General features: G+C 48.6%; 1 protein-coding gene across 3 annotated transcripts; it reads right to left on the bottom strand.

Moving 5' to 3' along the window:
• Positions 1–647: 647 nt before the first annotated feature.
• Positions 648–10959, bottom strand: MTHFR (methylenetetrahydrofolate reductase). Of its 3 annotated transcripts, XM_083803154.1 has the most exons (13): positions 10798–10884; positions 8342–8593; positions 8179–8235; positions 7010–7248; positions 6776–6886; positions 6418–6611; positions 5697–5947; positions 4906–5040; positions 4458–4638; positions 3854–4036; positions 2391–2492; positions 2042–2161; positions 648–1524 (listed from the first exon to the last, which is right to left on the bottom strand). In XM_083803154.1, the coding sequence occupies exons 3-13, from the start codon at positions 8187–8189 to the stop codon at positions 1327–1329; spliced, it is 1725 nt and encodes a 574-aa protein (XP_083659280.1). In that variant the 5' UTR covers positions 8190–8235; positions 8342–8593; positions 10798–10884; the 3' UTR covers positions 648–1326. The 3 variants fall into 3 exon arrangements, with proteins under 3 accessions (XP_083659280.1, XP_083659278.1, XP_083659279.1); XM_083803152.1 differs by lacking the exon at positions 8179–8235 and having other exon boundaries at positions 10798–10959; XM_083803153.1 differs by lacking the exons at positions 8179–8235; positions 10798–10884 and adding an exon at positions 8717–8735.
• Between the last annotated feature and the right edge of the window lie 9 nt (positions 10960–10968).

Consider the following 10968-nt stretch of genomic DNA (forward strand, 5'->3'; position numbering starts at 1 on the left):
AGCTGAGCACCAAAAGCTTTGCTGAGGCAAGACAGGCGTGTCTGACCCCACAACCTTCCCATTACTTGCTCCTGTGATTGATGCCCTGTAATTACCCTGGATATATGAGCCCAGTCTCAGACAGCTGTAATGAGAGGGTCTAAAGAATTTGGAAAAGGCTTTTCTTCCTTGCTTGTTTGAAAGAGATGCTTGCAGCTTGGCAGGGATCTTAAAATCCCACTGGGAACTGCCCCAGGGTCTTGTTTTTCCTAGCCTGTGGTAGCTTTGCAGGATTGTTAAGGACACAGTGTAGCCCCCACAGCCTCTCATTTCAATGGTGTGAGGCCTAAGGCTACTAAAGTCATTAGGTCAAGAAAGATGAGGTTATTTTTCCCTACTGGTACTGGAGGACTACAACTCCCATGGCCTTGCAGAACTGAGCCAGAGGCTATAGCTGGTTGCTTTTGCTGAATTTTAAGACTTAAGTTTTCTTGGCTCTACCAGAGCTTTGTCCATACTTTATTTAGGGCATGTGTTGAAAATGGAAGCAAAACAGGCCTAGGTCCAATTGTTTTCTTAAAACTTTCCCTTGTGCCAGTGTAATTAGTTCACAAACAACATTATTCTTTGAACTGCTTACCAGAATCTAATCTAGAACAAGAGGCAGGTGTATTCATGTAGTTTATTGTACTTGAAATAGTGTGATTCCTATTTGGTTTCATCCAGAAGTAAAATTCATATATTCCTATTAAAAAACCAAACAGGAACTATAGTAACAGTTATGTAGAAAAGTCGGAAAATTTGAACCGTCTTCTGGAGTAAGCACAAAAGAGATATCATCAGTTATGATGCCATATATCTTCGGAGTGTAATATAAAAGCAGCTTGAGCTTCTTTGAAGGGTTGGTAACCACTGAAATATTTTCCTTGCATAGGCACTGCTGACAGGAGTGTTTGTGCCCCTAAGGCAGTGTATCTGGCATGAGAATGTTACCAGAAGCCCACTAAGTTGTACCACATTGATGCACCAGAGTTCTCCTACGCTATAATCAACATAGCCATGATTAGCGCCTTTCCATCCTGCAGAACGAGCCTTCAAGCTCAGTCTGGATCCTCACCTCAGAACTTCAGAGGGTTCTGGCTGCTGTTCAGTGAGAGGAGGTCAGGGAATATTTGTGTTGGGGATAGAAGAGGATGTAGTGTGGGTATATATCTGCGAGCTTGCCTGGCTCTGAGCAGAGGTGCTCACGGTAGTTAGGAGTGCATGGTCCACCATCCTAACAGGAGCTGCTTTTTGGCTCCCTACAGTCAGTGAATGGATGGAAGAAATAAGGGATTAGAAGAATTTTCACTGCTGAGCTGGAGAGTTCAGGAGCTCAAAGGTATCATCCACAACCTGCCAGAGGCAGTTCTCAAGAGGGAAGTCATTGTCCACAAGGTTGACCAAGTAATAGTTGTCATGGATGTACTGGATGATCATGCGAGAGGGTGACTCCTCTTCGTAGAGCTTGGCCCACTGCTCAATCCACAGAGCAAAGGCCTCATCCTGCCAAGGAAAGAGAGAGATGGTTGTAGGGGTGTCATGCACATTTTATTCTATCTCACTTGGGAAAAACTGCATCACACACGCCTGGCAAGCCTGGGGCTTGTTTCTTCTCAGTAAAAAGGGCAAGAGCTGAGCAAGGAGCATCCTGCTTTCCAGTCAGTGGGAGGTGCCCCAAGCACAACTGTTCAGAGCTGAAATGAGGCACGCTTGCAGTAAAATGGCTCAATACTGCCCCTGTGCGTGTAAGAGGGGAGGGAGAGCTACTGCTCAGAGCTCTGGGGACTAGTACAGCAACAATGCACTCCCCAGCCCCCTGGGTACAGAGTTTCTCTGAAAAGTTCTCACTAGATCAAAGCTCTGCATACCCTGAGGGAGCAGGAGGAATGATATCTAGACCATGGCAAGCTAATGTCACTACAGTCCTCAACTGCAATAAGTGTTATAGACTGAAAATAAACCAGACGCTCTGAATTTCCAGGGTATCACAGCAATGCATCCAGCAGCAGGAAGGACTCACCTTCCAGGAGAGGAAGCTTACAGGATCCACTACAGTGGGCTGGATGATCTCCCTGCCTGGGAAGATGCCCCAGGTGACAGCATTGGGTTGTAGATCAGGAGCATTGGTGATATTCTGGCCCTGCAAAGGAAAGAAAATCTTTGAAGCAGCTGCTGGAGGAAGGATTGAGTGAGTCAGCAAGTACATTTATCCTGTCCTTGTTAAGAGATCAGATGGCTGCTTCGGGTCACAGCTGACTTGTTTCACTTTCCCCTCCCTTCATGTTGCACTTTGTTCCTGGGGATGTCTGAATCTTTGCTATTTGCCTCTCTCCCAAGGTGGTGAAAGTATCCTGTAAACAGCAGCCTACCTTGACATTGACAATGTGGTAGTTGACCCGCGACTCGTATTTCTTCAGCACTTTGAGCAGTGCCGTGACGATCTCACTGGAGGTGAAGAACTCTAGGTAGGCCTGTGGGGATGTGGAAAGAGAAAGAGTAAGAGCCTTAACTCACGGCAGAGCTGGGATACATACAGGCAACCAAAAGAATGGTTGTAGACTGTGCTGCCTAGAAACCAGGCAGCTTAAGACTTACATGTCCATCTTCAGAAACATGCACTATGAAGGAGACTTGAGCAAAGGGTAAAGCAAATTAGTAAGAGAGATGGGAGGAAAAAAATGGAGAACAAAGGTAACAGCCCAGGAGCAGCCAGTTCAGGAAAGCCACAAGCTTCATGTTCTGCACCCATGTAGGCAGACAGGCTGGGATATGCTCCAGGCACTGTAACCATAGCTGCTGGGCCTGGAAAGCAGCCTGTGTCAGAGTGCTTGGAAGAGGCCTGAGCTGGACTTCTGTTCTGTGTGGTCTGTCTGGCCAAGGCAACTCAGTCTAGCAGGAGCAGAAGCCTGGGGTCTCAGCTGGGCTCTCCAGCAGACCCTCTTTGTCCTGTCTCATCTATTGTCCAGTCATCCCCATGAGTTTATCCAATCTAATTCTGTACTTGCCCTATCTACACTGCTGTTCTGTGCTTGGCTGCTCTCAACAACTGCTTCCCCTCCCCCCATTTCCTGGCTATTGTGTGAGATGATGGATTTCCCCTCACCTCAGGGGAATTTTTTTTTTTTGGAAACATAACTGCATTTACCATCTGCTCGTTTCATGGTTTCAGCAATTTGAATCCCTTTTGAACAGAGCTGCTTTGTTTCCTAGTATGGGCCACTTGCCTGACACTTACCTTGACGCCGGAGATTCCTATCACAGCCATTAGTAGCAAGGCTGTAGGGCCTGAAAATGCATGACAGTAGGAGGCAGACAAGGGAGATAAGGCTACCTGCAGACCAGAGAAGTAACCTGGCAGCTGTCTGAACAGCACAGCAGTAGTGCTGTAGTAGAGGCAATTGGTGGAGAAGTCTGCCTTAGAGAAGGACAGATGGAAAAGTTAAATACCCTGTTAATACCATGAGAAGCTGGATGGTAGACATACTACCTCATTGATTGCTATTATTTGAAAAACCTGAGTGCTTCCTGCATCACTGAATGGGATCAGCTGCAGTGGGCAGGCACTTTTTATCTAAAACTTCATAGCTCTGCTTTGGAAAAGTAGTTACCACCAATTACTTGCTAAGAGTAAAAACAAGAAATTGTTTAAGTGAGAGAAAACCCCGCTTATGTAAGCTACAGAGTGGATATAATCTGTCTCAAATCACCAGAGGAGCTTTCCACTACCTCAGCAGGAAGGCATTAGGATAAGGAACCAGAAGTATTATCTGGGTGAAAGCATAGGACCTCCCTACAAAACTGAAACCAAACCCAGCCCAGAATAGTGCAGTACCTTTTGGAAGACATAACCTCCGCTAGGCCCCCAGCCTACGATGGGGTCGGTGGATGGTTTTCCATTGATATTTGGCTGGGAGTTGATAGTCAGGATTCCTCGTCTGTTCACCTTCTCCAGCTGCTCCTTCAGAAGGTTGGTTTCAGTAGCAAGAGGGTCATCGTTCCAAGGCATACATGTAACCTACCATGAGGAGAGAGGATGGCTCGCAATGTGTGCAACAACCCCCTTTGTTTACCCGCTGTGCACTGAAGGAACCCAGAAGTGCCCTAGTGATCTTGAACACTTCTGCCTGAGGACAGAATTCCCATGTTTGTTTCAAGGGGCAGGGTATTTTCAACTTTAAGAATGATTTCCATAGTCTGTCAGTGCAGACCTGTCTGTCTTGTCCTACTGTAGCAGCTTCCCTTTTATGTTGAGCCCTAGCTCTGGCTCCTGGATTCCCTGCAGTAAGGGTATTCCCTTTAGCCACAATCTCAGCAAATCCTTTTAGATAGGAAAGTGCCAATTCTTGTTTAGAAGAACAATGCGATACCAGGAGCAAGAGGAAGTAAGTGCTGTTGTCTGTGCCACACGGACCGGCCCTTTCTGGACCATCACTCACCTTGTGTCCATTTTTGTTGGGCTCTCCAGTGATGTAACACGTGAAAACCTCAAAAACACTTTCCTCACCAGTCAGTTCTTCTCCCCACATCTTCAGGAGCTCCTCCCGGGGAGACTTGCTCTTCAGGTAGAAGAGATAATAGTCCTTCAGCTCCCCAAAGGCTGGAGAGGAGGAATTACCCCTGTAAGCAGAACAGATGAAAGATTAAGAGGCCGCTAAGGAAGATGCACCAATTTGGCGATGGAGGAACGCAGCCAGCTACAAACCAGAAGCCTCAACATCTTGATGCCGTTCTCTTCACCTCATTCAAATCCAAGCAACTGGGGACTGCTTTGTTAAGAGAACATCTCATCTGCCAGGCCTAAAGCATGCCCAGGACACCAGCTACAAGGACCAACTGTTCAGTACCACACCTCTACCTCCCTGCCATCACAGGCTAACAGCTTACCATCGGCCATTAGGGAAATCATCCCATTCTTGAGTTCGATAAATGTAGCTCTTTGGCCTGGAGGCCCAGAAGATTGGCCGAACATCTTCAACTCTTCTCTTGGGGTGAGCGCTGACTGCCCAGGGCAGAGGTCTCCTGCACAGAAAAAATGAAAGTTAAGATCTGCTGACTTCCCTGGAGAATTGGCCCATGGAGAGAGCAAAGAACAGGGGATGAGAAGAATTCTATTTGTCAAAAAGTAGAACAAACCTCTTCTTGCTTTATGCAAGATCTTTTCTCACTCAGTTCCCTCACAGATGCTGGGTAGGTGTCTGTTAAATGCAGAACTAACACCTGAGATGGGATGAGGTAAGGGAAAAGCACTGTATGAAGCTATTTTTAACAAGAGAAGTTAACCCTTTTCTTTTGCTTCCTCTTGCCTGTGGACTCAGAGAACCCGTTCCCTATCTCAGTTGTAGAGCACTCTAGAAATCTGCAGTGGGAGCTCACAAAGCACATAGCCTTTAAGAGGGCTATTGAGAGTCTTCAAAAAGAATGTTTCTTCCAAGTGGCAGAGTTTAGTTTTAAAGTTCCAGAACAGGCTACTTTAACGCCACTTGATTAAAGTTCTTCCCTCAGCTGCCTACTCTATTCTTCCAGCTTTTGTCAGAGACCTGCAGGAACGGTGAATTTCTAAATGCAGAAAGATACTTAAAAAACAGGAGAACAGAGATACAACCCATCCACTGCTTGTGCCTTCAGCAGATGGAATGTGTAAGATGAACTGAAAGAAACCAGAACACTCAGCTCACCTGGGGTCTTCCTTCCAAAGGCCGAGGCGCTTAAGGACTTCAGTAGTAGCCACTTCCCGATTGAGGGTGTAAAAATGGAGCCCATGCACCACGCCACTGTCCAGCAGCTCCCGGCACATGGACACTGCCAGCTCTATCCCGTAGTTCCGGATAGCCGCGTCGTTGTCCTTGATGGGTTCAATCACATCTTTGATTTCTTGAGGCACTTCCAGCTTGGAGAGCTTTACCAGCTGGCGCAGGGAGTGGTAACCCTGGATGAAGATACAGAGGATTTCAGTCTTTCCAGACCCTTTTCTGATGTCCCAGTAACACAGGTATTTCATCTCAATTGTATAGCACGAGACTTAAAATTGGGGGCTTCTGGATTTTGTACTCTCAGGCCTCATCCCTGAGACTGTAATGCAGCCTGGTTATGTCAGTTGAGGTTATTTCTTCCCATTTCTTTACTCAGTGCCTGAGCCCAGCATGCTGACAATGACAACTAACAACTCAAGACTGGTAGACCACTGTCCTCTATATCCCTCTCTGCTATATGGGCAGAGAAAACCTTTTAAGCTTATGCCTAAGAGTTTAATTTGGCGAACCACCTACAGACCTATCACATTTAGAACCCTCACTTCCCAGAAAGTTTTGAAGGGTATTTACAGACCTCTCTCAGGCCCTGACCCCAAAACACCTAACATTCTTATTGCCTCCCCAAGCCAGAATTACTAGATTTCACCTGTATGGGGAAGATGCCAGGAATAATGGGACAGGTGATGCCAATGGCTTGACAGTCCTTCATGAACTTGAGAAAGGTTTCTGATCGGAAAAAAAGCTGTGTAATGATGAAGTCTGCCCCAGCAAGAACTTTCTCCTTGAGGTGCTTCAGGTCTGCCTCATAGCTCTCTGCTTCAGGATGACCCTTTGGGTAGCCTTTGGAGGAGGGGAAGAAAAAAAGAAAGCCAAACCCTGACAGTCAAGACAGTGCAGTAGAAATCAGAAAGTAGCCAATTGGATTGTGCTGTCATTTACAGCCCAGGTCTAGAGACGGACTGCTGGGCTGATATCCCTCACACTCTGCAATGAAAGATACATACCTGCCACACAGATGTCAAAATAATCATCAAATTCATTGCGAATGTGCTTAACCAAGTCAACAGCATAGTTGAATCCATCTACTTCTTCCTCCCATTCCTCACCAGCAGGATCTGGAACGAAAATAAACCCAGTTCCTCCAATTGTTATTTCTTCATTTTACCCAAGTTGAATGCAACAGCAACACAACCTCAGCACTATACACATTTTAAGTGCTCTAGGACAAAAGGATTCACCTCCACGCAATGCCATGATGTTCTTCAACCCCAGCCGCTTGGCCTTCTGCAGATGCCCTGTGATGTCATCCTTGGTCTGGTTGCAGCATGTCATGTGTAGGATGGTCTCCAGGCCACAGTAGTTGACTGCAGTGTTGGCAATAATCATGGAAGACGTTTCCTTGTCAGATCCTGGGTCCCCTGCAGGATGCCATGTCACATCAATGAAGAGTGGACCACCTGCTCCCATGCGGTCAAACCTGTGGATTTTAGAGGTGCGTTACCTTACCAGGTAGCAGACTCCCTTCTTTATGCCAGGGATATCTTGCTCACTGCTGGCATGCCATCAACAAGCAGAGAAAGCTTGGATGACAGCAGTAGGAGAGACAAAGAAGTGTTGAGCCAAGAGTATTTTCACATTGGCCACTTGCTAAGAATAGTCATCATTTAACACTGTATGAGGAAGGGCTTAGAAACTCTTGAAGAAACAAGCTGAGTTGTCCCTGTAGAATAAACTTCCTCTCAGCATGCTCTGTTAGACTGATAAATCTGATAGACGACAATGCAAATTCCATTCCTTTTGAGATGGAAGGCTATGCCAGAACCCTCTGTTCCCAGCTTTAACTCATACAGGCCACAAATATGGAAAGATGGACCAGATCTGTGGTGTTCCCAAGCGTGCCTAATGGAAGAGGCCCCCTACCTTGTTGCTGTCCTGCTCCAGGCCAGAACACAAGCTTCTGTTTAAAGTAGACCTGGCACTGGCACACAGCAGTAACAGAAAGAATTACAAAACTTCTTCTCCAGGTTGAGTACATGGTGGCTCCTGGGGCTTAGGCTCCAGGAGAACCTTTAGTTCTGGTGGAAACTATCACCTTTCATTTAGCATGTAGATGGGGACATCACCCTCAGACTGAAACTGTAGTCCTTAGTAATACAGAGGCATAAACCATAGCAGCTGGATGATTCTGAAAGCAATCTTTCCAGAGACTTGGGCACACTGCCCATAAAATAGTATTTTTCTGTTTTAAATAGGTATTTGTCTGCTCTGTTGTGGCCTAGTACTTTGCTTGAGCATGACAGTGGCCTTGCTCCGTCTTCAGAGCTTGTGAGAGGGAGAACAGTCTGGCACCCTCAGTAACCCCGCTGTGACACTTAACTCTTCAGGGCCTCCAAGGAAGATAAGTTACCTGGTGTCCATTACCCTCCTCAGCAGGAAAGCACAGCCCCATTACCTGCTTCGTCACCTGAAAGGGGAGACAGAGCACGGGGCAGAGCCTGCCTCATTAGCTTTTTCCCAGCCCTCCACCAAAGACACTTCATCTGTCCCCTCTCCCACCCTGCAGCCCTCACCTGGAGATGAGATTGACCGCAGCATTGGCTGTGCGTGGAGGGAAGAACTCCAAGGAGAACCACCTGTCTCCAGAGTCCTGCCGGCGGCGCATCTTCTCCCGCAGTCGCTCATGACGCTCGGCATCGAGTACAGGGGTGGAGCAGCGTGAGCTGTCCTTGGAGCTCTCACTCCCGCTGCTGCTGCCGCCATCGGACTTGGAGCTGGAACTGGCACTGCAGGTATGCTGCGTCTCATTGACCATGGTGAGCTCTCTGGAGGAGGGGAACACAAGGAGCACGGTGGGTATAAGGCAGGATAGATCTCTGCTAGGAGAAGTTAGCACTGGGGTGGGCAGTAGATGACAGCAGGTAAAAGGAAGCCTATGCCAAGCCCACCGTTAATCACCAATCAGCTTCTTTTGCTAGCCCTCTCTGTGAGCTGCAGTGGGGGTTCTGCTGAAAACACAAAATGAGAACACGATCAATTTAGAGCATGCTGGAAGGAAATAAACATAGCAGTTGGCTTCACGCCACCCTGATGCACCTCTTCTGTACCTACTGGGTCAGATTTGGTTCTCAGAACAGTCAGGTCAACATCACTTTTGCCCTGGCTACAACCGAACAAGCCATGATGCCCACATGCATCAGCTGAGGTCGTCTTTGATCTTGTGGTCTTGGGCTGGACATGCCAGCAGACTTTTTCAGCTGCCCCTTGGACTGTATCCATCTTCACAAATTCCCATCTGTTTGCTCTCCCAAGGCAGTGTTTCCTTACAATGCAGAGATAAGGGCAAGTGCTAATGTGGCAGGTAGACAAGAATGCACAAACTACTCCTCTGTCAGGAATCCCGTCTGGAACAGGGCATCCCCACAAATTCTATCTTTTGTTTTGTCTTCATGGGCAGCGTGTTGCATTTCTAAGCTTTAGTCGCTCTCCACTAGACATATCTTTTCCACAGGCATTTGTCACTGCACACACTCAGCTATTTCCTTCGCTAGGTACCCTGTTCATGTTCCTTTCCTCACTGATTGTGGCTGCTTGGAACAAGGTCCCATCCCTTTCTTCTCTTCCTTGTAAAATGATCAGGTGTGCTTGTTTGGCTTTACAGAAAGGAAAACAGCACTGCAAGTACAAGCGGGTCTAGGATGCCCAACTCCACTTAGCTCCCTGGGCCACAACTGCTTGATATTTTCTCCCAGAAGTGTTTCACTCTACGCCTTGAAAATGAGGTAGTGATTACAGCTAGTTGCAGAAGAGCTGCCATAAAGTTTGGATCCGCATTGTCTGCTTATCTAAGTCAAAGCTTAGAATTGTCACTGGGAAACAGCAGACTGTCATTACATAACCTTGGAGCCTATTTTGGAGGGAAATTGTTGCACAATCTAGTGCACATTTTGTCCTTACAGGAACTGTGAGAGTTTGGGTCATCCGAGCAGACTTTGAACTCTTCTTCTACTGTTTACACTGAGCTGGCAATCAAGCAAAAACCCTGTGGGAGAAAGTCTACTTTTACCACCTGGGGACCTCTCCAGCTGGCAGGAGATGAGGGAAAGGAGTGCAGGGCTCCTGGTGCCAAGAGAAACCTAGAGTCTCAAATCTCTTGTGTACCAACACAGTGGGTCACAGTAAAACCAGCAGCTATTGACAACTACAAAAGCAACCCCTGGTACACAGTTAACAGCCTGCCCAAGCTCTTTCAAAAGAAACACGTGGCACTAATCTGGGGAATTATCCCAAAGCACACAGTGGTGAGCAAACTAGCGGGTCAGAACCGTGTGCTGTCACCTCCGGCTACCTTATTTCTGAGGAACGTGCTACAACGCCTCAGGCAAAGCAAAGCAGGACCTTGGTTCTCCTACTTGAGATTGAACACCCAGCACGCAGGAAGGTTTGCTTATTAACGTCTCCGTGCAGCGAGGCTTTCCCTTGAGGAAAACTCCTTATCTCGGTGGCAATCTAGAACCACGCACACAATAGAAAGGCTGCTTAAGTTTTATCTACAGGCAGCGTTTGGAACAGCTTCCCTAGGCTTACACGCATCGCAGACCTGCTAGCAGAAACTTGCGGCTACTGTAAAGATAAAAAGCATCTTTCTAAGCAGCAAAAGCAGTCGCAGCATACATAGGACAGCGAAACAGCAGCTCCCACTCCCCTGTGACCCCCCCGGGCCACCCCGCCGGGCTCGGGGCAGGGATCCGCGGAGCAGCACGCCTACGCCCGCTGTGTTTACCCGATCCCCGAGGCGCCGCTTTACCTCACCGCGGGGCATCTTCACAGCCCCCAGGCCGGAGCTGATCCCCCAGAGGGCTGCACCCCGCTGAGCCAGGGCAGCGCCTGCGGGGCCGCGCAGACACCTCGGAGGGGGGGGGGGGCCGCGCACGCAAACCCGCGGGGCTCCGAGGGACCGAGCCGCGCGTGGGGCAGCCCCAGAGCGGAACGAGCCGCCCGCCCCCCCCTTCCCCGGCGCCCCGCTCACCTCACGGCCGGGCTGGGCGCTGCGCACCGCGCGCGGCCCCATCCCGCGGCGCTTTAAGCCGGGCCGGCGGCGGCGGCGGTCACGTGGTGCCCGGCGCCTTCCCTTACCCAACATGGCGCTGCAGCTTCACCTCGCTCCCCTCCCTCCCTGCCTAACCTTACCGCGCCGTGA

The sequence above is a fragment of the Anser anser genome (genome assembly GCF_964211835.1).
Source record: "Anser anser genome assembly, chromosome: 17".
NCBI classification, from domain to species: Eukaryota; Metazoa; Chordata; class Aves; order Anseriformes; family Anatidae; genus Anser; species Anser anser.

Excerpts from the sequence above, each read along its gene's own strand:
- MTHFR (XM_083803152.1), bottom strand. The coding sequence starts at position 8,583 with ATGGTCAATGAGACGCAGCATACCTGCAGTGCCAGTTCCAGCTCCAAG. Across the intron at positions 2,162-2,390 it reads ACCACATTGTCAATGTCAAG|GGCCAGAATATCACCAATGC; the intron begins GTAGGCTGCTGT and ends TTTCCTTTGCAG. Across the intron at positions 1,525-2,041 it reads TAAGCTTCCTCTCCTGGAAG|GATGAGGCCTTTGCTCTGTG; the intron begins GTGAGTCCTTCC and ends TTTCCTTGGCAG.